General features: G+C 43.1%; 1 protein-coding gene across 1 annotated transcript in view; it reads left to right on the top strand.

The window, feature by feature from the left end:
• The window catches only part of LOC111155948 (RFX family member 8, lacking RFX DNA binding domain), a 56477-nt gene extending 41987 nt beyond the window's left edge, over nucleotides 1-14490 (top strand). The window contains exons 7-11 of the mRNA XM_022516431.1: nucleotides 1215-1368; nucleotides 3495-3589; nucleotides 6492-6606; nucleotides 8885-9201; nucleotides 14270-14490. Coding sequence (XP_022372139.1) covers nucleotides 1215-1368; nucleotides 3495-3589; nucleotides 6492-6606; nucleotides 8885-9201; nucleotides 14270-14410 — 822 coding nt within the window. The 3' untranslated portion in view covers nucleotides 14411-14490. The remainder of the gene's footprint in view (nucleotides 1-1214; nucleotides 1369-3494; nucleotides 3590-6491; nucleotides 6607-8884; nucleotides 9202-14269) is intronic.
• The last annotated feature ends 12712 nt before the right edge of the window (nucleotides 14491-27202 follow it).

Consider the following 27202-nt stretch of genomic DNA (forward strand, 5'->3'; position numbering starts at 1 on the left):
GAACAAGCAGGTCAGTGTTCTAAAGTTACAGAAGAAGACCCCACATAGGAGCCGACCAGCGCCAGCCAGTGTCAGAGGTGAAAGGACATCATGGCAGAGCCTAGAACAGACAGACAGAGCCCTTCACCCTGAGCGTGGCCCCATGGACTCTGTGTGTCTGGCCTACCAGGTTTCTTAGCTCTGACCTTTTCCCTCCTGGGTTGTTTATGTAGCTTCAGTGCTCAAGGAAGGCAGAGAAGGGCTGAAAGAAAGATTCTGTAATTCTGAAATCCTGTGGCCACCAAATCAGGACAGCACTTACACTGCTATCTGTTCCAAATAGGTCCCAGCTCTGGAGGAGTGCTGCTGGGCCCTCCACTTCACCATCTCTGTCCTCCCAGCACAAAACTCTCCTTGACTTCACGTTTCCCAGGCTTGTGTCCTGCCTGTGCTCACAGCCCATCCCAATCTCCAGCACTTTCTCATTCCTGATTGGGTCCACTGGTGATGGCCAGCCCATGCACCAAGCTCAGGTTCTAGAGCCATGCTGCTCTGAATCTTCTTTCTGAACATGATGGCTTGCAAAAGTTTGGTCAGCACCCCCGGTGCCCTCAGGCTCTTCCCCTGTCAGATGGAGGAGGCAGCGTCAGGGCCTGCTCCTGAGGCTGAGGTTGAGGACGACTGACTGCTCAGTCCATGGATCCCAGAAATGGAGGGGATTGGGTGTCCCTGTTGGATGGCTGAGGAAGTCAGCTCCCAGGGGCTGAATTCATGGCCTGAGCCTGCAAGCGGACAGGACAGAGACGGTGTCTGAGTGCCCATAGTCCCCCTCCAGAGCTGGTCAACACTGGCGTCCAGGGAGCCTCACTCTCCTTGCAGAGTTTTAGGAAGAGCCACCATGCTGCTCTCTAGAGTAGCTCAGGCTCGTGGACTGAGGTGCAGAGAACAAGAATCAGGGAGAGGAAGAGCCACAAAGCCCCGAGAGCCCTATCCACATCTGCCTCTGAGCAGAAGCACTCCAAATGGTGATTTTCAGAAAGGCCATCCTAGAATGTGTGCAATTTGCCCATTTCAGTTGTCATGTAGGATTTAGTTTTAGTGGATAATACCCAAATCTACTTCTCTTTCTTCTCAAAAAATTTTTTTAAAAAATCTTAGTTGTTTGGAAAAGGGAGATTAGGCAAAAGTAAAAGGACAAGATTTAATGAAGTATTATGCTTCTCCATTATTTTTAGACTATGAGAATGGTGTTGAAAAATAACAGGAGAGTCAATGTTTTGAAGTCAGATCTACATGCCATCATCAGTCGAGGCACTTTGGACATGTCCAAGAAAGCCCTGCCAAGTAATCCAAGTAGCGCCGTCCTGGAGACACACGCGGAGATGAAATGTAATCTTCCCTCAGCACCTTGCGCTATTGGGACGTTTGGGATACATTTGGGGTTGGCACAGCCATCACTAGTTTGTGAATTCTTAATAGAGGTAGAACCTACTTTTCTCTTTGATATTCTCATTTATCTGCTCACACATCTCTGCCTGCAGGGGTGAGGAAAGGTCCACCAGGCCACCAGGGCTAATGCACGTTTGTTGAATGAGTGAACAGAGGAAGGTGGTTGTTGCTTCCCAGTATTTCTTCCTGAAAACCAACCTGGAGTGTCTCCTTTGGAAAAAACATTTCTGCATCGATCTTGTACATGCAGATTCAACAGCATCTTTCCTAACTGTCCAAAATGGATTGAGTTAGCTCCCTGCCTTGCCAGATTCTGCTGTCACTATTTTTAGCATCACCAAGTATTATTTTTAACAAGGTGAAGTTTAGCCATGGTGCTCTTACCATATTTCACTATTTTCCAAACAAGTGATATTAAATATGTAGATATTCCTGCCCTTTGCTATCTGATAGTTGTAAATATTTTTCAGGGGAAAAATCTCCCTTCCACAAAGAGCTCGGCAAGCAGGCTGACAACATTGTTTCATCTCCGGGAAGCTAAAGTAGTGAGAGAAAGAGCTGTCTTCACTCAGGGGTTTGAACCTGGGTGCTGTTTCAGTAGGAGAGCTGTGGACGGTGTATGACCTCCTTCCCCAGACTACTGGTGAATCTCTAGGCCTTTGTAGGAGTCACCAGGAGGGGCCATGAGGGCTGTGCTCCATTCATATGCATTCCAGACTCTCCACAGGATGGCCTGGGAAGGTCCAGCAGCCTCACCCTCCATGAGCCTGGCCCTGTCCTGATATACTTACCTATGCGGAGAGCTGCCTCCCCAGAACCTGTGGGCTTCCTCAGGTGTCAGCTGTGGCTTATTCATCTTGGTCCACCCAACATAGTGCTGGCACAAGGTAGCACTCACGTACCTTCGTAACTAGATGAATACGTGGATTCAGTAGTGCATAAATGCACCACAAGTTATCCTAGCCTCTTTCTTTAACTTTGAAGTAGGGCTGACTTTGGTAGGATTATACCGGTTATTAAAATACTTAAATAGATCCATACTTGTTGTCAGGTCACCCCTGCCCCTATTGCCTGGCTGTCCCGAATCCCAGCTCCTCCCCTCCCAAACCGGTAATGAGAAGGTAAACCCCTAACCTAGCAAACTTCAGCGATGTGGACAAGCAGGGCTCATTAGTAGGAGCCCAAAAAGCCCCCCTTCCAGGCTACTGGCTCTCCCCCAAGCTCTGGGTGGTCCCCCAAAGCATGCTCTTGCCCCTAGCCAGAGTCCAGGGAGCCCTAGGAGGGCACAAGGCCAGTTCTCCTGTGCTCCTACTGGCATTCTTGTGACTAGAACTTCCAAGAGGGCACAGAGCCAGCAGGAGACAGTATTCTAGTTGCCTCTGCTGGCGTCTAGTAGGTAAATGCTTGAGGTGTCCCTGGAGGATCCTCCAGATGAGACCTGGCCAAGCCTCAGTCAAGGCCATGGCAACCTCCTGGGGTTTCTAATCTCTGCTTGCTGCACAGCAGCATTCCAAAAGTTGGGAGAGCCCAAGGCTGTTCTTTGCTCGGTGCTGCCTGTACAGGCAAGGACCCAAGTCCTGACGTCACACTTGCTTGGGGCTCCACCCTTCAGGTCTGTACTTACTGAGTTTATAGCCCCAGGCAAGGCACAACCCTCATTGGCTTTGATGTCCACCTTGGGTTTAAAGGACAGTAATAAACTACCCCTTCTGTGAAACAGCAAGGGTAGGTGAGCTCACGTCTGTATCGTGTGATGAGCTCATCTGTAGCTGAGTTCTGTGTAATTATAAGGTGTAGTTATTATTATTTCAAAGTACTTTTTTCCATTTCAGTCAGTGACAGAGGTGGTTCCTAAGAGGCAAGACCACGTATCTCTGGACCAGCTGACAGCAGAGGTGACAAATCCAGCTTTAGAATTCATCCTTTTTGTTCAAAAGGAGTGTGAGGCCCCAAGGAATTCCTTTGAACTGCCATTCCAGTGTTGCCCCCAGGTCACCTGGTACACAAATGCGGACAGTAAAATCCTGCTACTTTGCTTGCAATCTTTTTGTTTCTTTTGTTTACAGGTTTAAGCAGTTTGGTTTCTTTGCTGGGGACATCCACAGATCTCAGCATATTCCTGAATTGTCTGTCTTCAAATCTCCAAACATTTGTCTTCCAGGTACAAAAGGGTGCTTTTTTTTTTAAAGGGAAGAAGGGGCTGTTGAACATTCTAGCTGTGTTTTAGCACCAGTGCCCATGCCCTGAAGAAGTGAAAGAGTTTTCTCTGGCCAGAAATGTGTCAAGGCTGGTGCGGGTGTTAAAGATAGGGAAGTGGTGTCTCACTCCCTTCTGCAGCAAGGCAGGAATCCGAGGCTGGCACATACCGGTGTGTGTTTGTGGGTGAGCTCATGCGCTTGGGTGAGCGTGTGTGGCCTCAGGTGTGTGTACAAGTGAGCTTGTCTGTGCAGATGAGTGCAGGTGACAGTGGATGAACATGTGTGTATGGGCGAGCATGGGTGAGTGCAAGCGAGCACGAGTGTGGGGTGAACATCGGTATGCCAGTGAGTGTCAGGGTGGGTGAGCATGTGCACGCAGGTGAGCATGGGTGAGTGCCAGAGTGTCTAGAAGGAAGAGGGATTTTGTCCTTTTGGGGAAAACAGTGTTGGTCTGGGTATTTTGTGGAACCATCCAAGTGGCAGGCTTGATTTCACAAAATCAGAGATGTATCGTTTTAGATACAGATGGGCTTGGTCCTTCTGGTCGACTTGAAACTCGGGCGTTACTTGAATAGGGCGTTGCTCTGGCTTGGTTGTCCCCATCCTCAGCCTCGGCAACTGCACTGTGAGAGCTGAGAGTACTGTCGGAGAAAGCCATGGCACCCTTGCCCAGTGGTGCCTTGGGGGTGGTGGGTAAGGAGCTGGGGGCTGTGCATTAAAACCTAGACCCAAATAAGGCAGCCCAAGGCTGCCCTGCCTTGAGGCATTGTCCCCCAAAGGCCGAGGCAGTCAGGCAAGGCCTTGATGAGGGAGGTGGCATTTAAACAAGATGTAGAAGGTGAATAGGATTAAAGCAATCTAAGAAAGGGAACAATGTTTATACGAGACTGGCAAGAGCAGAATGAACATATGAGAAAATGGAGGACCATTTATGGAAGAAGCAGACGTCTCTGGAGCAGAGAGCTAAGGCTTGGAGGGCCTGTGCTGGAAACACGACTTTGGGCTTTCTCTGTTAAGCCTCCAGTCACATTTTTTCTCTCCTTCCTGCCCTGCCTGTTCCTGTCTGCCTGCCTGTCCTCCCCATCAGAGAAAAGGCACAGGTAAACCTAAGGCCACAAAGACTGCTGGTGACAGTACGGTTGCACACTTTAGAGATAAACCAGAAAAATTTGCAGGAGGGAGCTTGAAAGTCAGTTCCAGCCCTTGGCAGGTGTCTGTTTCCATCCTTTGCTTCTGGGTGATAATCTTTCCAGATGCTGTATGGCTTTCATCTCTCCTCATTGGGCTTTGGCAAAGCCCACTGGTAACAGTGTAAGTGTGTCTCGGGTTGTGTTGCTGTGGAGACAGGTGTTTATTTGACAGCTTCACTCATAGACGCTTTCAAGGCCCTGTTCCTTGTTTTGGGTATTCTCCCCACCTCTGACTTGAGCCAAGATGAGCCCAGTAATGCCAATCCTGCCTCGAAGCAGCCCAAGAGGCTCGTCCTATTTTAGACCATGTAACCCTCAGAGTTTCCCCAGACTCCACCCCCATATCTTCAGCCTTCACAAATGAGGCATGTTAGAAAAATGGTATTTTTGTAATCATGCCTTTGAAGGGCTTGTTTTTGTACAACAGCTTGGCTGACAAAAAACAGGCTATTGTCAATAAAATACTCAGACTGCGAAAATGTAAGCCCTGAGGCATGTCGGAGATGACTAATGGCTCCAGTGGCCAGCATCTGTCAGTGCCAGCAGAGGAAGCCGGCCCACTGGGTCACGGGTAGGCTCTCCCAGTTCTCAGGGCAGTTGCGGCTCAGCAGCAGTTTCTGAACAGGGGAGCCTGAAGTGCCATGTGGGTGGCGAGCAGAGGAATGCACCACAGCATTCAGGATTTACGTTTGAACCCCTGTGCAGAGGGCTGGTCACCCAGGACTACTTCTCTCCAGGCTTTTCAAAAGTGTCCTTGTGTGTATTGAGCAGGGCTTCTCCCGGGGGCCCTGAGTTAGGTGGGCAGAAGCACCAACAGGGGGACCGGGTGCCCACAGGGCAAGGGTGCCGCTCCTGGATGGGGTCCACCAGCTCCCAGAGACCAGGGCACTCACAGTGGGCAGAGGGAGGAGCAGCAGAGATGAAAAAGGGTGCTCCCTCATTTCTCACCAGTTTCAACATCTCCTCAGAGACTTGCGGTCGAGCCCCATGTGTGGTCCACATACACGATGAGACTTAGGAAGGCTTTAGGGGCATTCATTCTAACACATACCCGCGAGATTCATAGGATCCTGTGGGTTTGTAATCCAGGGCAAGTGCGGCCCAAGGCGACTCTCGGCCTACGTGGAGTTCACAGCCTGCCTGTGGAGGCATCTCACCAGTCGCCAGTTTAGTGCCACTCAGGCCCGGGTGGAACCTTCTGGGCCTCAGGTCATGCACACGGCGTGGTGGCCAGCTTCGTGCTTTCCAAAATCAGCACCCTTGCTTTCCTTACTACCGGCTCCTGAGCCGCATTTGCACTCTCTCGGGCTTGGCAAGCACACAGTAGCCAGCAGCTCTCTTGGTGGCAACTGCCCGGTGGGCCCAGTGCTGCCTGTGGGAGTTCTCTCCTGGGCTTCACAAATGACCACTTTTGAAAAACTGTGTGGGATCCAAACAAAAAATGTAGGCCAGTTTCCCACCTCTTTCCTCCTCTCCACCAACTTCAAAGGGTTCTGCCCTGGAATCATCTCTGCAGGAGATGCGGGGAGACCAGAACTAGGCTAGTGTGCCTCTGCCCCCCTTCCCGCCTGGGCCCCGTGGGAGCGTCTGCGCGTGGCAACTGTGATCTGTGGCACGTGATCTTCCCGATTTTGTCATAAACCCCAGCATTTTTTTCCTCACAAAAACGGAATAGCCAAGCAGAAGCAAAGAAGAGTTTATCAAATTGGCCGCCAGCTTCCAGCTAAGATGGAATTTCCTTCTCACAGCCGTGAGCAAAGCCATGACTTTGTGCCACAGAGATAGTTTCGGTAAGTCAGAGAATACAAGACATTTTGAAATTAAAAATGTTATTACAGCATAGCTGTTATCTGTGTTCTACATAGAATCCAGTCACCTTCTTTTCACCTTTTTAAAAAAGATTTTATTTATTTATTTTTGCAAGAGGGAAGAGAGAGAGAGCACAAAGGGAGAAGGAATAGGAGAGGGAGAAGCAGGCTCCCCGCTGAGTAGGGCTTGATCCCAGAAACCTGGGATCGTGACCTGAGCCAAAGGCAGGTGCTCAACGGACTAAGCCACCCAGCCTCCCCTCTTTTCACCTTTTTTTTTGTAAAAGACAACATAGACATAGAAAGCCACGATAATTGTTTTTTAATGGCATCATGACAGTCCATCAAACAGTCTAACCAAGCTTCCCTTTCCCACTCCATCATGGTTGGTTGTATAAGAATCCGCCTATTGTTCTTGAATTGCGTGCTTGGGTGTTTTTAGAAAAGCACCCAGGGAGCCAACTGAGATGGGGAAAAAATGGGTTCTTTGGGGCACCCAAATTTAAATTTCACGAATAGCGATTGATACAGTCACCATTGCATGGAGAGAGCGGAAAGAGCGAAGTGTAACATCCATTGCAAACTATCTGGTCAAATAGGCAGACCAGTATTACCAATGCTCTGGAACTCTTTCGAGGGTGGCTGCTGTCAGCTGCCATGTAGGTGACACCCACTAGTAATGAGACTCTCCCATTTCATGGAATCCAAAATGATTCTGCTTTATGCTAATGCTCTCCCAGAACAAAGTGATGGAGTGGAGCTCATGTGCTGGGCTCATGATAAGAAATCCAGCCCTGAAGCTGTTGCCCCCAACCCTACCACTCACCCTCTTCGGACCTCCCTATGGTGTCCAAAAAAGTATTTACACTTGGTTTTCCTCTTCACACAGTTAAGTGGGCCAGGGATTATTGATCAGGCTTATTCCAGACCAGGTTGGGACATCCCATCCCACCCAGATCCATCAGGCAAAAACAAACATTATATAAGGCTTTGAAATGGACAAAAGTTTGTTGGAAATGGACCAAAAAACCTTTGAAATAGGCAGAAGTTTCAACACATCCTTCTGAGTTATCTCCAACCTTTCATTGTGTTTGAGTTATTTTACAGCTGTCTATATTGTATCAATAATAATGCAAATGATTCTCCCCAAGGGAAGTGCAAACTAACGTGTCAGGTGGGTCTATGGATTGCGGCCTTGAGGACAGATCTGTGGGGCATCTTTGTGTAAATTCTTTACCGTCTATGTTCAGTGCTTAGAATTCTCCTTTGAACAAGTTGGCAACATTTTACGAACTTCCTCTTTAATAAATGACTTACACGAGATCTTTGACACATGTTCATTTTATATCTGTAGAGAGCCCTGGTTTTACCTTCATTAAGAAAGTATCTTTTATGGGGCGCCTGGGTGGCTCAGTGGGTTAAAGCCTCTGCCTTCAGCTCGGGTCGTGATCTCAGGGTCCTGGGATCGAGCCCCGCGTTGGGCTCTCTGCTCAGCGGAGAGCCTGCTTCCCCCTCTCTCTCTGACTGCCTCTCTGCCTACTTGTGATCTCTCTCTCTCTGTCAAATAAAGAAACTTAAAAAAAAAAAAAGAAAGTATCTTTTAATGATAGCCATAAGCCAGATCCCCCTCCCCCCAACCCTGCCTCACTTTTCAGCTGAACATTAATTATCCTTCTTTTCTGGAAGACCAAAGACCTTGGGATTTGGATCGTTCAGCTGTGTCACGTGCCCTCCCGTCGCTCCTACACGATCTCCCTGATAGCTGCCCTTGCAGGCCTGCCAGGCTCTCTTCCCTGCTTCCCTCGGCAGGAGGCTGCCACAGGGGAAAGGCAGCACTACATTTCCAGCCCCCCATCCGCAGCTGGCTCCCTCCCATACTCTGCCTCCATGTCTCCTCCTAGCCTATCCCTTACTGCCCCGTATGCCAACCACAGGGTGCTGAGGGGCACATTCTCCAGCTCTGGGAATGATACCTCTTTCTCTGTCAGATTTGTTTTTCTCCCACCTCACACTAGATGGGCTCTAAGTTCCCTCTCAAGGCTCAGGCTATTTAGCTATCTGTGCTTTCTGTCCAAAAGCCACCTTGCTGGAGTTCATGGGTTTGGAACGCCTGCCCAGGACCCCCCAGGATCTGCTACAGGTGTGAGAAGGCCCCAGTACACAGGAATGAAAAGCCTCAGAAAAGTTGGTAGTTTCAGAGTAATCTGCTTATTTGCCCATCTGTCTATCTAATTATTCATTTGGAGTTATTTCAATGTAGGCTCCTGGCATCTGTTCCATTTGCTGCTTTTGGAATTTGTGACTCATCTACTTCAGTCATGCATAGAAGAGGAAGAGGAAGACAACGACGTGGGAAATCTCAAGGAAATGCTACCAGATGACCAGTCTCTCGTCCAGCCAGACCAGGCCCCTTTCTACCCTCCAGATTCTTCACCAACTCAGGAGTATGAAAGCCCAAGTGTGGATCCACACCGGGTGACCCTGAAACACATGGGCCAGAGCCCATGTTCCGTGGGTGTGAGCAGTGTGGTTCTCAGGGTCCTGGGCTTCCTGGTGGACACTGACACAGGCAATAAGGTACAGACACAGGGGTCCCCAGCTTCTGCAGTCTTTGCAAACAAAATAAGAACTTTAACATGGTTACGAAGCCCATAAAGATCACTTTGTACAGACAACAATACACAATTCTATGTTTGTCTTTGCTTTGGGAGATTTTGCCAGAGGTGATTATAGTAGCTTTGAATGGCCTGGGTCTTGCCTTCCCACAGCTTACTAGGTGTGGTTAGGCTAACTGAGCTAACTAAATTAAGAAAGAAGCACTGAACACACTTCTAGTGTTTTGGATTTTGAAAAGATGGAATTGGGGTACATCCTGAAAGATATAAAAATGAGAATTGCTGGGGAGCCTAGGTGGCTGAATCTGTTCAGTGGCCAACTCTTGATTTCAGCTCAGGCCATGATCTCAGGGTCATGAGATCAAGCCCTGTGTCCAGTTCCATGCCAGGCATTGAGGCTGCTTAAGATTCTCTCTCTCTCTCTCTCTCTGCCTTTCCCTCCTCTATAAAAAGAAAAAAAAAAAAAAAAGATTCTCTCTGCCTCTCCCCCATCTCAAAAAAAAAAAAAAAAAGAATTGCTATTTATCTAATACAAACTATACACCCTTTATATGCATTATCTCAAAGTCTTACAATCCTGCAGAGTATCTGCTCTTATCATTTTCATACCATGCTGAGTTCACTGAGGCTCAGAGAAGCTAAGTGACTTGCACAAAGACACAGCAAGTAAATAGCGGAACAGAGATCAGAGCCCTGGCCTGCCTGATCTCCAGTCCATTCTTCTCCCACAACATGAGATCAGAGGAGGGTGATCCACGCCCCAAGGGGAATAGGACACAGATTGCAGAGGTCAGAGAGGAGGGTCCTCTCTGAGTGCCAGAAAGAGGAGCCAAACTGATGGAATAAGCAACTGAAACTCCTCTGTTGACCAAGGAAGCTGGGGGTGGGGGTGGGGGAGGAAGGGGATGGTGTACCTGGAATTTAAAAAAAAAAAAAAGTGGCCTTAGTACTAATTTCTAAAACTTCTATAGACATGTTTGGAAGTTTAGCCACTTTGCATAGTGTTTCTTCTGCACCCTCAAGTTTGGTCCTCTTTTGAGAAGATGAGGAGTTGAGTTGGGCAGGAGATCCAGACAGAAGCGTTACCCTTCACCGGAGTGAACAGTGGTCTTGCTCATGGAAATGAGTCACAGCCTGAAACTGTCCATGCCCTACAGTCCTCACAATAACCAGACCCTCCCAAGAACCTTTCCTTCCTGAACAAACCCTCATTCCAAATACTGCAGTGTGCAGACAACCCTGTTAATTTTTTTTTAAATGAAGATTTATTTATTTTTTGAGAGAGAGTGTGAGCAAGGGGAGGGGCTGAGGGAGAAGGAGAGAATCTACAAGCAGACTCCCCACTGAGTAGGGAGCTTGATATGGGGCTCAATCCCAGGACCCTAAAATCATGACCTGAGCTGAAACCAAGAGTTGGACACTTATCCTACTGAGCCACCCAGGCGCCCCCAGAGAACCTGTTACTGAGCACTACTTAGATGGAATGCCAAAAATTATGTAAGCAGGAGCAAAAGAAATGCCTCTCAGGTTTACAAATTCTGTCTTTGGTTTTTGTTTTCTTGGGGATTTATAAGAATCTTTAATCTGCTAACATATAATATGATAGAGAATCAAATAGAGTATGTGGTGTTTCCCAAACCTCTTTCATCATGGAAGTGTATTTGAGCATTCTGTAGAGTTAGTGGTCTTTAAAGATTTTATTCATTTATTGACAGAAGGAGAAAGACAACGAGAGAGGGAATACAAGCAGGGGGAGTGGGAGAGGCAGAAGCAGGCTTTCCTCTGAGCAGATAGCCTGATGCAGGGCTTGATCCCAGGACCCTGGGATCATGACCTGAGCCCAAGGCAGATGCTTAATGACTGAGCCACCCAGAAGCCCATGGTTTTTGTTTTCTTACAATAGTAAGTTCATATATCCAGTGGCCATTGATGCTGTTGGTTGAGTAGATTCAGATGTGTGTCCATAAATAAGAAACTCACCTCCCCTGAGAGTGTGTAAGTGAAGCAGACATGATAGGCATGAAATAGGGATATAGTGACATACCGATCTCAAATCAGGGACCCAGTGGCAGGGGCAGGAAAGCAGGGGCCCCCTCAGGAGAGCAACAGCTGGAGACAGGGCATCATTCACAAGTTGGTACTTCAGGGCTGTTGGCAGAGAGAGGCCCAGTTAGACCCAGCTGGCCAGGCTGTGCCCAGCAGAATGTCTCTCTGGGCACCCTGACCCTCTGGATAATGTACCCTGTCCTCGAAACAGGGCCCCACAAGGGCTGGCCCATACACTCTGGAGCATTCTATGGAACCCTGCCAGGACAAGCGATTGTGCTGGGTGCTCATATGTGTATATCTCTCCACTCACTGGTTGGGGAGATAGCTAAGACTGTGGACAATTTGACATGCCCCTTGGTCACCAAGGTAACTGGGAGTAAACTTTTACTTCTTGGGCCACAGTTGAAAGCTGGTAGAGAACATACACTGTGAGCTCCTTGTGTTGGACATTTAAATGCACCCTTTCAACAACCCAATGAGATGTACCAACATTACCCCCATTTCACAAATAACATAACTGAAGCTCATGAAGGATTGAGTAATATTTCCAGGGTCACCTTGCTATAATTGACAGAGTAGGGATTCAAACCTTCATAGATCTCTGTCCCTTCCTAGCACCCTCTCTCTCCCCAGAAGGTGCTACCACGTGCTCTAATTTCAGAAGCAATAATTTGGGAATAAATTGAAAATACCTTCGACTCTGATGATTTGGGAACATAAGTGGGTAATTCTAGTACATAACTTCCTGGGTTCAAATGCCCTAATTTCCCTTCTTAGTTGACAACCTTGATTAGGTTGCTTAATTTATCTGTTCCTCAGCTCCTTATCTACAAAATGGGAATAATAATACCTAATTCCATAGGACTATTATGAAGTTTAAATAAGTCAATCATTGCAAAATTCTTGACCATAGTAAGAACATAGTAAGACTCCGTAATCATTAGTCATCATTATTATTTCTCCAAAGAAACTTAATCCGAGCCCCTTTCCATGACACTACCCAATCCCCTAGCAACTCCAAAGTTTATTGCAGTGGGGTTTGACCTATATTTAATTGGTGGAAACAATAGAGAAAGACATTAAATACTTAATTGAACTACATAATAAAGCAATATAGGCAGAAGAATGTCAGATAACCCAAAGTAATATGCATTAGAGAATAATTAAACCTACTTCTGTTTGTGCATGCCTGCTGAATTAGCTATAATGACTTAAGCACTCTAACACCAAAAAGTTACACTCATCTAATTTTTATTGCATTTATCATTCAGCATTTGCACTCCTCATCAACAAAAAAGCACACCCTCTGTGTCCCATCTGCATTCAATCTGCCACGAGTTAACATTCCATTCAGCTGCACATCTGTGGCTTCCTCATTCTTTGAACAATTTAGTGCTGCCCGGCACCTATGAAAACATCCAGCGTCAGCATTCTGGACTGCCATATCCATCTGTCACTCTTCTACACGCCAGCAACATTCAACATAGGAAGGTGCCCAGGAGTGTTTAAGAATAAAGTAAAAAAACCACAGATACTAAATAAAGAATATTCTTTTAAAAACATACCACATGGCGGGGTCACCTCGCTGGCTCAGTCTGTAGAGCACGTGAATCTTGATCTCAGGCTTTTGAGTTTGAACCCCACATTGGGTGTAGAGGTCACTTAAAAAATATTTAGAAATAAAAAATAAGGGGCACCTGGGTGGCTCAGTGGTTTAAGCCTCTGCCTTCGGCTCAGGTCATGATCCCGGGGTCCTGGGATCGAGCCCTGCATCGGGTTCTCTGCTCAGCAGGGAGCCTGTTTCCCTTCCTCTCTCTCTGCCTGCCTCCCTGCCTACTTGTGATCTCTCTCTGTCAAATAAATAAAAATCTTTAAAAAATTAAAAAATTAAAAAAATAAAAAATAAAGAAATAAAAAATAAAAACATTTTTCACTTTAGGGTATTTTTCACTTTAGGGCATGTACTCAAGAATTAAAACATGGCAAAGATATTTAAAAACAAGGGACTTGAGCTATAGGACAAAAGTAAAGACCACTTTTTTGAGAGAGAAGAAACATCCTCTCATTGGGTGGTGATGGTTATTGTCAAATTTAGGGAGAAAGAGTGAGAAATACTTTCACTAACCTTGCATTTGAAGTTGTCTTGTGTACATCTTTGTAAAATATATTCACTTATGGAAGGTGGAGGGGGTTATCTATGAAACCAGACCAAGAAAATATGTGTCTATCCGTTTGAAAGTAATTATGTCCAAGGATATGCTAATCTGAGTACCATCAGAACTAAGGGAAAGAAAGCATAGTCCTTGTTTCTCTGATAGGAAACCTTGCTCAGGCAAGTTAGATGCTTATCCAAGAGCAAGCACTAAGCTAACATTAGAATCGGTGAATCTCTCAAATCTATTACTACTCAACTGAATGTTAATTTAACCAATGACTGTTTTCATGGTTCCCCCCTGGCCCTTATCTACTGGTATATTTGATGAATGGTAGAGGGAGAGTCTATGTGGGAATTTGAGCCAAGAATGCAGGGATTGGTATCCATCTGAAGACAGCCCAAGTGAATGAGCATTGCAACCACATGGAGCCCCTTAGACATTTCACAGGTTTCTTCTTGATTTTCACAATGAATCCACGTTCTCTCGTGTCTTTAATGGAAGAGTGATGGATTGATCTTAGCAACTCACAAACAACAGGCCCATTCTTTTTCCTAAAGACAGCCCACCTGCCTCACCCCCCTTGGGCCCTCTTTCTTGCACCATCTCAGGTTTGAGATTCCTTCCTTGAAGTCTTCACCAGGCCCCGAGCATTCCTTAAAGAAATTAAGATCTCCCATAATATGAACAAATAAAGACAGAAGGTCTTGAGGTCTTGAGGTCCCACTGTGGGGTGAGGGCATGGTAGAAGAGTATAAATGGTGGGTCCTGCAACAGGAAATAACTTTTCTTTCTATCTTTGACTTTTAAAACATTTCTCCCTTGCAGCTCATCCAGCTATTACTGGAGGACAAGGCCACAGCAAGCACAGTCAGACTCAGTCTTCCTGTGGGACAAGAAGCCCTGGTAACCCTAAAAGATGGACAAAAATTTGTAATTCACATATCAGATGTACCCCCAAAGCTCTGAAAATATTTTTTTTTTCTGGGAAAGCAGTGCTAATATATGAGATTATTTATTTGAATAGGACGTAAGATAACATAGATTTTCCCTTTTAAAATTATATTAAATGTTAAGTTTTTGTATTGATAAGAAGATTTTATGTACATAATAGAGGTAGCATTGTCTATGTTGCGTTTATATGTATTTCAAGAAGTTCGTTTTGATGAATCATATAAACCGATTTGGAGAAAAACTTTTGCCTCTATCACTTTTCTTCAGGGCCTTTCAGGTGTGTTTATCAGGAACTTAACAGAAGAGACATTTGAGGAATCTTGTTGGGAGTAGAGAAATAGATCTCTAGAGAAAGGTAAAGTCTGAAGAATACAAACTGATACAAGGAGTGGAAGGCCAGTGGTCATAGTTTTCTTCCCCTTGGTAGTGCCTTGATTGAAATAGAATTTGCAGAAAGATCCCCTCAGGCAGTGAGGAACAGACAAAATGCAATTTGATACCGACTGTTAGGCTTACACATTGGTCCATTAAGAACATTCTTAAAGGGAGGTCAAATTTTGAACCCAACAGTGTCTTCAGTAAATGGCGATGTCCTGCTTTGAATCCCTTTTTATTCCTCTCTTTGTTGCAAAATCCTAAGAAATGCTGAAACTAAGAATAGATCCTTGTTAAAACCAGACCGATTTTTATGTAACTGATTATAATATTTAAAAGGAATTTAACAATTCATGCTTAACATGATTTCTGGCATAAGTGGAGATAATGGAGAATATTTTATTGAGCTCATGTTATTTAAGAAATGAATTAAATTTCCCTAAATGCTTGGAAATTTTAAAGAAACACAAGAACTTTATGTTTCTAGATTCATTAAGAATTATTCATCTTTCTGGTTAAAGAAGTATCATTTTTCAAGGCCCTCTACTCCTACACTTAATATATTACCTCATTAGTTAAGCTCTCTGAGAGTTGTTTGTCAAAGACTAACTCAAAGATATTCCTTTGCTCACTGTTCAGTGACCCTGCATATCATTTGTTTGCTCACATGTAAGTGGAGGGGTGGGAGACTGAGTCAAGGAACAAAGGTAGCACCAAGATGTATCCGTCTGGGAACAGTGAATTTTGTTTGCATATTTGGGGGTAAACTGATTAGCTGAGAGCCAGCAGAGGACATAACGTCCTTGAAAAAGCCAACCAGGTTTATCAAAGGCACTAATCTGAATTGTTTCTCTCTGGGGTTAGAAGTTAGGGTAGAGATGAGGGTGGGTAGTAAGAAAGAGGAGTAAAAGGGGCTTCTGGGACCCTCATAGTGTTTCCAGTTCTTGGCTAGGGGGGTGGCCATACAATGTGCTGGGGGGGTGGCCATACAATGTGCATTCACCTTGTGAAAATGCGTCACGAATATTATGATTTGATTTACTTTTCTGATATATGTTATGTGTGAAAATGTATTTTTAAAAATAGAAGTCATTGCACACATAATGGGGATTGTGTTAGAGGTTCCTGGTGGGAGAATGGCTAAGAAGCCCGCAGGATTTCAAGAGATAGTGAGCCAGGCTGGAAAGCTTCCGAGGCCAGCAAGCACCGATGTGAAAATGGGACTGCTCCACCATGTACATCTTTGTTTTTCCCTCTCAATCCACCTCCCTGATGAGCTGAGGCAGGAGACCAAGCAAGGAGACCAAGAATCTAACCACATCCTCCTCCCTCACTTCAGGCCTCAAGACCCAACACGGTTCTCAGCCAGGAGAGAGAAGAAGCGTTTATCCTTAATAGAGTTTGACATTTGGATTATTACTCTGCATCAGACATTCTAATTACTCAACAGAGATGGTTCCTGTTTCATTCATGGCAAATTATACTGCTAAAAAGTCTGAGATTGTCTTTGCCAATAATTTATTTAACAAAAATTCACTGAGGGAATTATAATTTATAATAATAATATGTCACAAGCCAGTAGCATCCAGGATAATGTCTCTTCAGGAGCCAATAAAGAAAGAACATACTCAAAACCAGTGATAGATTAATTACACTACTGTTCCACTCAAAGGGGAGATGAAAGAAAGTCCAAATCTAATTGAGGTGTACCTGTCCACAAGTTGGTTCTCAGAAGAGTCGGCTGAGCCAACCAAGAGCCTATGTCCAGTGGCCAGCCCAGACTGAAAGCATTTTGTTGCTAGAACACAGTGCTAGCAGAGCCGAGGCACTGGTGGGGAAGAGGATTCCAATTGTGGGGCCCCTGCATGTTGCTCTACTCCCAACAAGGAGTATCCTCGCCACAGCAGGAGCTCATGTCCCAAGGTCTTCAAAGAGCTCTTTAGATCACCAAAGAGTAGCCTCGCCCAGATGGAACATTCTTGGTAAGTCTTTGCAAATTCTTAGTATTAAGGGTTTCCTCTCTATAAGCACTCAGCACAGCAGCTTTGGGGACATGCTTTTGACATGGCCACCCAACGTAAACCAAGTCACCGTTAGATCAAGACAACGTCACTTGAACCATAAAGAAGTAGACGTGAAATCTACAGTTCTTATGATTGAAAGTCACTGGTGGTCTATTATGTGAACATGAACATGAGCATAAATTAGGAGCACCCTCTGGCCCGTTCCCCAAACTTGGGTTTTTATCCAAGAGCCAGAAATAATTCACAGAGCTAGTGGCAAAGGTTGTTTTCTGCTTGCACCATCTATCACTTCACAATCTGGGCATGACAAACTAACCCTTAATGGCTTAAAACAGCCACACTGTGTGTATTATTCCTCACTGGTCCTCAGGTCGCTTAGACAGCTATGCTGATCTGGGCTGGACCTCGTGAACCTCAGCTGGGCTCACTCAGCCATCTGCCACAGAAGCAATAGTATTTTCTGAAATAGTCATTTGAAATAGAAATACTAATGACACCGTGTACAAACAGAAACCTGCCCAGGGCCCATCATTAGTGTCAGTATAGTGCTTGCAGAAAGAGAAGCACATGAAATAGCACATAGATCTTGGAACATAAAATTGCACCCACAATGATGTTGAATTTGAATCCACTAACCCTCTGGCAGCAGACAGATCCTACAAACACAGGTATTTGATCTACAATGTATGGCGATGTATTCTGAAATTAAATATTTGTCATGTATATTCTTTTACCAGGTACACTTTAAGCATCAAGGATCATCATGGAACTAAACAGGCAAATCCCTGCCCCTTGGGCCTTTATATTCCTGGTAGAAGACCCCAACACGGAACTAATTAACGGAAGTCTGATGTCTTAGGTAGTGATTGCTATTACTAGGTGTAATACTAAAAATAATAAAATAAAAATAACACACAATAATGGGGATAGTGATGGGGAGACAGGTGTTACTTCTTATAGGGTTCTCAAACAAGGTCTCCTTTACAAGGTATAATTTGAAAAGAGATCTGAAGAAAGTAGAAAAAAGAAATTGTGATGATCTTCTAGAAGTGTGGGACAATGAATCAGAGTCACTGAGTAACCCATGGTAGGGAGTCTAGTAGCAGACCTCACAAATCAGAGCATCCAAAGGTTTATAAACTTCAGGGAAGGGTGAGTCAGAAGTAAACGTGCCTCTGCCCTCCCCACCCTACCTGCTCTCCACATCCAGGAGGTGACAAAGAAGGTTACTGTGTGTATCAGCTTGGGGGCAAAACTGTCACTCTTCTCGCTTTCCCCCAGCCCCTAGCAACCATTCCTTTTATTGACAAATGGTATTCTGTTGTATGGATATATCACATTTCATTTATCCATTCATCACCTGATGGACGTCTTGGTTGTTTTCCCTGAATGGAAATGTCGATAATGACATTTCCACTTGAATAATGCCTCTACAAACATTGGTGTACAAGTTTTTGTGTGGACATGCGTTTTCATTTATCTTGGGTATATATACCTAGGAATGAAATTGCTTGTTAATATGCTAACTCTGTGTTTAACATTTTCAAGAACAGCCAAACTCTTTTCCAAAGTGACTGCACCATTTTATATTCCCATCGGAAATGGTAATGGTTCCACATTTTCACCAATATCTATCCCTTGCCTTTTTGATTATAGGCATCTTAGTGGGTGTGAGGTGGTATCTCATTGTGGTTTTGATTTGTGTTTCCCTAATGACTAATGATGTTGAGCATTTTCTCATGTACTTATTGGCCATTTGTGTATCTTCTTTGGAGAAATGTCTGTTCAAATCCTTTGCACATTTGTATGTATGTATTGATTGATTTTTAAAGATTTTATGTATATATTTATTTGAGAGAGAAGAGAGCATTTGAGCAGCAGGAGGGGCAGAGGGAGAGAGAGTATCTTAAGCAGACTCTGAGCTTGGAGCCCAATACATGGCTCAGTCTCACCCTAAGATCATCACCTGAGCCAAAAACAAGAGTTGAACACTTGACACAATGATCCAACCAGGCACCCCATTTGCATATTTTTAGATAGGCTGATTTGTTTTCTTGTTATTGAGTTGTAGATGTTCTTTGGATATTCTGGAGACAAGTTCCTTGTCAGATACATGATTTGCAAATATTGTAACAGTAAATACTGCAGGACATCTCTGTAACAGAATGTTTTACCTAGCAAAAAATCCATTCTTTCATATCATCTAATACTTAGCCCACATCCAGATTTCTCAACTTACCTCAGTAATAGATTATAATATATATATTATTATTATATATAATAATAGATTAAACTTCATCTTATGTCTACTAAATCTTTTCATACCTATAACCATACATCCATAATTTTTCATGCCATTTATTTGTGGAAGAAACTGGGTTATTCATACCGTGGGGTGTTCCACATTTTGAATTATATAACTTGTTCTATTGCATTCTATTTTTCCATTATCTAGAAGTTAAAATAAAAACTTGGGCAGATTCAGGCCAAAATTTCTGTTTGTTTCAAGTTTTTATCTAAATTCTAGTTAGTTAATAGGAAAAAAAGAACCCTAAGGGTTGCTAGAGGAGAGGTAGGTGGAGGGATGGTGTAACTGGGTGACAGGCATTAAGGAGGACACATGATGTAATGAGCACTCGGTGTTATATGCAACTGACAAATCACTGACCTCTACCTCTGAAACTAATAACACACTGTATGTTTATTGGATTTAAGTAAAATTAAATTAAAAAATAAAAAATAAAAGTTCTATGGAAAATAACAAAAAAAAATTCTAGTTAGTTATCATATAGTGTAATATGGGTTTCAAGAGTAGAATCTAGTGATTCATCACTTACAGCATTACTTACACAACACCCAGTGTCCTCCTTAATCCCCATCATCCATTTAGCCCATCCCTCCACCCACCTCCCCTGCAGCAACCTCAGAGTTAAGACTCTCTTATGGTTTGCTTCCCTCTCTTTTTTTTTTGCTTCCCTTATGTTCATCTGTTTTGTTTCTTAAATTCTACATATGAGTGAAATCATATGATATTTGTTTTTCTCTGGTTGACTTATTTCATGTAGCATAATATGCTCTATCTCCATCTCCATCTTTGCAAATGACAAGAATTCATTCTTCTTGATGGCTAAGTAATCTTCCAGTGTTTATATATACCACATCTTCTTTATCCATCATCAGTCAATGGTTCTTTCCATAATGTGGCTATAGTTGATAATGCCACTATAAACATCAGGGTGCATATGCCCCTTCGAATCTGTATTTTTGAATCTTTTGGGTAAATACCTGGTAGTACAATTGCTGGGTCATAAGGTAGCTCTATTTTTAACTTTTTGAGGAACCTCCATACTATTCTCTAGAGTGGCTGCACCAGCTTTCTGGTGCAAGAGTGTTCCCCTTTCTCTGCATCCTTGCCAACATCTGTTGTTTCCTGACTTGTTAATTTTAGCCTTCCAACAGGTGTGAGGTGGTATCTCATCATAGCTTTGATTTGTATTTCCCTGATAATGAGTGATATTGAGCATCTTTTCATGTATCTGTTAGCCATCTGGATGTCTCCTTGGAAAAATGTCTATTTATGTCTTCTGTCCATTTCTTAACTGGATTATTCATTTTTTGGCTGTTGAATTTGGTAAATTCTTTATGGACTTCAGATACTAATCTTTTATCAGATATGTCATTTGCACATATCTTCTCCCATTTCATAGGTCAGGCCAAAATTTTTTAAAATGCTTCATAGACAGCCCTGTGCAATTCCTACTTGTGTATACACTATTAATACTCCATGCCACTGTAATGGGCTGAATGTTTGTGTTCCTGCAAAATTCATATGTTGAAGCCCTAGACCCCAGTGTTTTAAGATGTGGACTTTGGGAGGCAACTAGGATTAGATGCTCATGAGGGTGGGGCCCTTGTGATGGGTTTAGTGCCCTTATAAAAAGAGAAAAAGAAGAAAGGCCATGTGAGAACACAGTGAAGTGGCCATCTATAAGCCAGGAAGAGACCCCTCACTGGACACCAAATCTGCCAGCACCTTGATCTTGGCCTTCTCAGCCTCCAGAACTGTGAGAAATAAATGTGTGTTGTTTAAACCACTTAGCCTATGGTATTTTGTTACAGCAGCCCAAACAGACTAAGACAGTCCTCTGTCCCACATTTGGTGAAATTAAGGCTTGAGAATGATCACGGGGCTCACTTATCACCAGGCTGGTATATCCACTATGAGATTCCACTCAAAATTTCACTTAGTAGTTTATATATTGATTACTGTTGTCTATCTTGATTGCTTCATTAGGGGTTGCAAAATGATTTTTTTCCTAATTTTCTAATTCCTTCTAGATGTATTAGATGGAATTTATCTAGAAAGAAAATCTTTCCCTCATCAACAAATTGGTTACCTTGAAATATAATTGAAATGTAAGAGGAAAAGCAGGATAAATGTTTGGATTGTTTTTACTTTAGAAAAAATAGAATAAACCAGATGCCCTGATAACTTTCAGTGATGACTACTGAGATTCTGTCTTTACCATTACTTACACCTTACACAACTATAGTACAATGTCAAAAGCAGGAACTGAACGTTGGTGCTGTTTGTGTACAGTTCTGTGACATTTTGTCATGTGTAGATATATGTCACCACCACCACAATCAAGATGCAGAACTCTTCCACCATCACAAAGACCTCCCTCAGGCTACCCTCTTATGGTTACACACCACCCCCCATGTACCATCACTAACCCTTAGCAACCACTAGTCCATTTTCCATATCTATAACTTTATCATTTTGAGAATGTTATATAAATGAAATCACACGATGTGCGACCTTTTGAGCCTGAGACTTTATTTTTTCCCTCAGCATCATGTTTGTAAGATCGACCCAAGTTGTTGCGTGTATCAGCTTTTATTGCTGAGTAGTATTCCATAGTATGGATATGCCCATTTGTTTAGCCATTCACATATTGAGGGACATTTGTGTTGCTTCCGTTTTGGGGCTGTTACAGATAAAGTTGCTATGAACACTGATGTATATAGGTTTTTGTGGGAGACATACAGTTTTAGTTCTCTGGGGAAAATGCCCAGGAGAGCCATTGCCAGGGAGTATGGTAAATAAATGTACGTTCAGTTTTTAAAATAACTTCCACCATTATTCTTTCTGAGGCTTAAATTATTCCATCTTTTCCCAGTGGAAGACCTTTCGAGTTGCCTCCTGTGTTTTTCTGACATGACCCATTAATCTTTTCTAGCTCTGTTTCTTTTCTGACTCAAGAAGGTATCACAGGCATAACTTATACATTTCCAACCCCAAACTTTAAACCGTGCTTTGTTACCTCTGACCGCTTGCCTCTCATTGTTCTTTACAAAGTATTTATGAGCACGAAGTAATGAGTGAGCAGTAGATCTGCAATCTGTTCTCTCCCATTACTAGTCAAATCTTCTTACAAGGATACTGAGGACCAGTCTCCTGCAACCAAACCTGAGATTATTTGCTAGTGGGAGAGTCCTTTGGGATAGCAGCAAATACCCATGATTCTGGATTGCTTACAGTAAACAAACCTAAAATCTCTGGAAAATGTTAGTAAGCCAAGTAACTGAGTTCCAACTCAAAATAGCTCCTTCTGGGTAAATGCTGCGACCACACACACATCATTTAGAGACCACATGTGCTAGTCATACACTGCTAGTACAACTATAAGATGGTAAAAATCATATTAGAAAAAGTTTGGCTGTGTTCCTGTCTGTTTGGGCTATCATAACAAAATATGAACTGGGTGGCTTAAAACACAAACACTTATTTTCTCACAATTCTGGAGGCTAGAAATGCAAGATCAAGATACCAGGTAACACGGTTCCCGGTGAGAGCGCTCTGCCTGGTTTCAACTATCTTCTTGCTGTGTCCCTACACGGCTTTCCATGGGGCAGGAAGGTGGCTGGAAGAACTCTCTCATTTCCTCTTCTTATAAGGCCATCAATCCCATCACCAGACCTCACCCTTAGGACCTAATCTAACCCTAATTACCTCCCAAAGGCCCCATCTCTAAGTACCATCACAGTGAGGGGTAGAGCTTCAACATATGAAGGCGGGGCCACAAACATTCAGTCCATAACACAGTTTTGTATAAACATATACCTAATATATCAGCAGTGATTTTATTCCTACATAATTAACCAAAAGAAAGAAAATATATATTCACAAAAAGACTTGTACAAGAGTACTTATTAAAGCTTTATTTATAATAGACAATAGCTGGTATCCATCAATAGGATAAGAGACAAACCCATTTCAGAATATTCCTTGTATTCATGTGTTTGATCTGCCATAACAAAACCACAGGCTGGGTGACTTAAAGAACAGAAATTTCTTTTCTTGCAGTTCTGGAGTCTGGGAAATCCAAGATCAAGTTTCCAGTTGATGCAGTTTCTGGTGAGAGTTCTCTTCCCACTTGTTGATGGCCACCTTTTCACTTCATCGTCACATGGCTTTTCCTTGGTGCGCATATATAGGGAGAAAGAGAGTACGCTGGTGTCCCTATCAGGGCATTAATTCTATCAGATCAGTGCCCACCTTTACAATTTCACTTAACTTCAATTATTTCCTTCGAGGCCCTATCCCCAGATCTAGCCACCCCCAAACATATGAACTGGTGGTGGGAGATAGACACAAACATAACAATAACAATAAATTATCGAAAGTGTAGTACAAAGATAAAGAAACAACAGGTATGAAAGACAGGTTAGAAACCAGAGAGGTCTAAAATGTTTCTAATGAAAGAAGGAAGGAAAGAAAGGGGGAAGGAAGAAACCCATACCTAGATGCATACCAAAGACATCGAAAAGAGGTTTTAAAACCACAGGAGAAATAAAGAGCAGTCATCTTCAAAGGAGTGGCCATGAAGCTGAAACCTGATTTCTCAGCAGCAACGTGGAAACCAAAAGTGGAATGATAACTTCCATGTGTTGAAGACATGCTTACTGCTAGAATTCTATACTCGGAGGAAATAATTTCTGTGAGCGAAAGAGAAGTAAACTTTAGACATACAAAAGAGAGTTTGCCACTAGTAGACCCTCGTTAAAGGAATTCTAAAGGATATGCTTCAGGAACAAAGAAAATGTTCACAGATGGAAGATCTGAGATACCAGAACAAATGTGAGGAAATTGGAGAATATGTAGCTAAATCAAAATAAACGTGGACTCGGGTGCCTGGGTAGCTCAGTCGGTTAAGTGTTCAACTCTTGATTTCAGCTCAGATCATGATCTCAGGGTTTTGAGATCAAGTCCAGAGCTGGGCTCTACACTCAGCAGGGAGTCTGCTTGAGATTCTCTCCCTCAGCAACAACCCCCACCCCCCCGCCAAGTGCACCTGTGCTCGCTCTCTCAAATAAATAACATCTTTAAAAATAAATAAATGTGGACTGGATAAAAGAATAATAACAATGTCTTATTGTATTAAGAGAAATACAGCACTAAAACTAATAACAGGTAAGTCAGGAGAAGGGACAGTCTCTTTAACAAAGAGTGATGTGATGGATCAATTTGATCTCTATAGGGACAAAATGAACTTCATCCATACACAGAAAACATCTTTAAATGGATTATAGACTTAAATGTAAGAGATAAAACTATTAAGTTTCTAGAATAAAACATCAAAGATATTTTTCATGGGCTTAGGTCAGGAAAAGATTTCTTAGAAAGGATACAGAAAACACAAACTATGAAAGAAAAAAAATTGATACATGTCATCAAAATTTTAAATGTTTGTCCTTCAAAAGACACTGGAAAGAAAATGGAAATACAGGTCACAAACTGGGAGAAAATATTGGCAAAACACATACCGGGTTGGACGGGTATGGAGAATATATAAAATAACTCTCACCAACTCAAAACTGGGAAGACACAACCAGATTTTTAAACCAGTAAAGAGTTAAACAGATGCTTCACCAAAGAAGATAGACAAAAGCGAGCACGCACATATAAAGCTGCCCAATGATTTTTGTGTGTGAGAATATACATTTTTATTGAGCAGTTGGGCATGAGGCTTAACTTATTCATGAGATTTGCTCAGTTTTATTTATTATTTTAAAGCTAGCCAATATTAGTAGTCATTGGACAAATCTAAGTTCAAACTGCAATGAAATATCACTACATACCTAGCAGAGTGGCTAAAATTAAAAGCCACCCACTAGCCAGCGTTGCCAAGGATGTGAAGCAGCTGGAACTGTCGTGTAGTGTCAGTGGGAAAGCAAAATGGTATAGACACTTTAGGGGGAAAAGCTTGACAATTTATTATAAAGGTAAACCTATAATTACCATATAGCCCAGTAATCCTGTTCTTAAGTACCTACTCAAGAGAAACGAAAACATGTGTCCCCACATAGACTTGTATATGAATTTTTTTTAGCATCTTTATGCATAATAGCAAAAAAAAAAAAAGGAAATAACACAAGTATCCATGAACTGTTGAATGAATCAACAAAGTGGTATATCCATACAAGAGAATCTTAGTCACCAATAAAAAAGAAATCACTACTAATACGTAGAACAACGTAGATTAGGTCATGTGATTATGGAGCGAGAAATCCCAGATCTGCACCATTGTAAACTGCAGGCCCAGGAAAGCCAGTGGTGTAGTCCCAGTCCAAACCCAAAGCTCTGAGAAGCAGGGGTGTTAATGGAGTCAGTTCCAGCCAGAATCTGAAAACTTGGGAACGAAGAGTGCTGATGTCCAAGGGCAGGAGAAGATGAGCATCTCAGCTCTATTCAGACCCTCAAGGACCAGGTGATGCTGCCCCTATTGTTGAGACCCATCTTCTTTCCTCATCTACTGACTCAAATGCTAATGTCTTCCCAAAACACCCTTATAGGCACACCCAGAAATGATGTTTTAGCAGCTGTGTGGGCCTCCATCAGCCCCGTGAAGTTGATGCATAAAAACATTAACATTAACAATTACGCAAAGACAAGCTGTGGCACTTTTCAATGCCAAAACACTGGAGTACAGAAAATAAAATTAATTCTTACAAATCAATACCAAAAAACCCACAGGGTAACCCAATAAAAATGGAAAAAAGATATTAACAGGCATTTCCCAAAGGAGGATATCCAATTGGCCAATAAAAGATGAAAAGGTGATCAACCAGTCACATTAGTCATTAAAATAAAAGTTATTCCTTACCATTTCTTGTCCTCCAGTCTGGGAAGAAGAGAAAAAAAAACAGAAAATCTAACAATAATCTGTGTGGATGAGAATGCAGAGCCACAGGAATCTCATACCTTGATAGTAGCAAAGTAAGTTGGTATAATCATTCTGGAAATCAGTTTCACATTACATAATAAAATTAAGCATACTTACACCCCAAAGCAACAATCCTACAACAAGGTACATACTCTAGAGAAACTCTTGAATGTGTGCATCAACGTCTTAGCTTAGGTCCCACCTAAGGTCTAGACCAGAACATGGCACTCAGGTAGTTTACCTTGGGATAGTCTTTTTTTTTTTTTTTTTTAAGATTTTATTTATTTATTTGACAGACAGAGATCACAAGTAGGCAGAGAGGCAGGCAGAGAGAGGGGGGAAGCAGGCTCCCTGCTGAGCAGAGAGCCCGATGTGGGGCTCAATCCCAGGACCCTGGGATCATGACCTGAGCCGAAGGCAGAGGCTTAACCCACTGAGCCACCCAGGCACCCCTACCTTGGGATAGTCTTAAAGAACAGGAGTGGTGTGCTAGAATGATTAGACCAGGGAGAAAGGAAAGCCATTTGAAGGGGGTGTCATGGAGAGTCAGTGGAAGCAACTGGGGCTCAATCTTGCTGGATAGCCTCTGAGAAACTGTATAAAGTGAATTGCCCACCTCTGACCTGGAAATGGGGAATATTTATCCACTGGCTCCAGTCCCCATTGCCCAAAGATCCCTTTTCTTGGGATCTATGAGTAGAATAAATCACCTTTGCCATGGCATTTACTCTTGATCTGCTGGCCCTGCCTGATCTGCATAAGAGAACCTATTAACACATCTACTGACAATATTTGAATAAATGATCATATAGCTACACAATGCAATACTATACAGCCATACACAACCACAAACAATAAAACAAGGATGATTCCCACAAACAGAATTTTGACTGAATGTACAAAGACACAAAAAAATACATCAAGCATGATTTCATTTACATAAAGTTCAAAATAGGGGAAAGGGAATCTACAGCATGGAGCGATGCATACGTAGGAAGTCAGACTGTAAAGAAAAGCAAAGAAATATGTATCACAAATGTCAAGATTGTAATTACCTCCAGGAGAGGAGGCAAGGGATTGTGATTTGGGGAGAGGGGCAGATGGAGAGCTTCTGGGGAACTGGTAATGGTCATGGCAATATTTTCTCACTGAGTGATTTTAACAGATTTTCTTTTTAG

The sequence above is a fragment of the Enhydra lutris genome, unplaced genomic scaffold, assembly GCF_002288905.1.
Source record: "Enhydra lutris kenyoni isolate GAN:26980312 unplaced genomic scaffold, ASM228890v2 scaffoldscaffold44, whole genome shotgun sequence".
Taxonomy (NCBI): domain Eukaryota; kingdom Metazoa; phylum Chordata; class Mammalia; order Carnivora; family Mustelidae; genus Enhydra; species Enhydra lutris.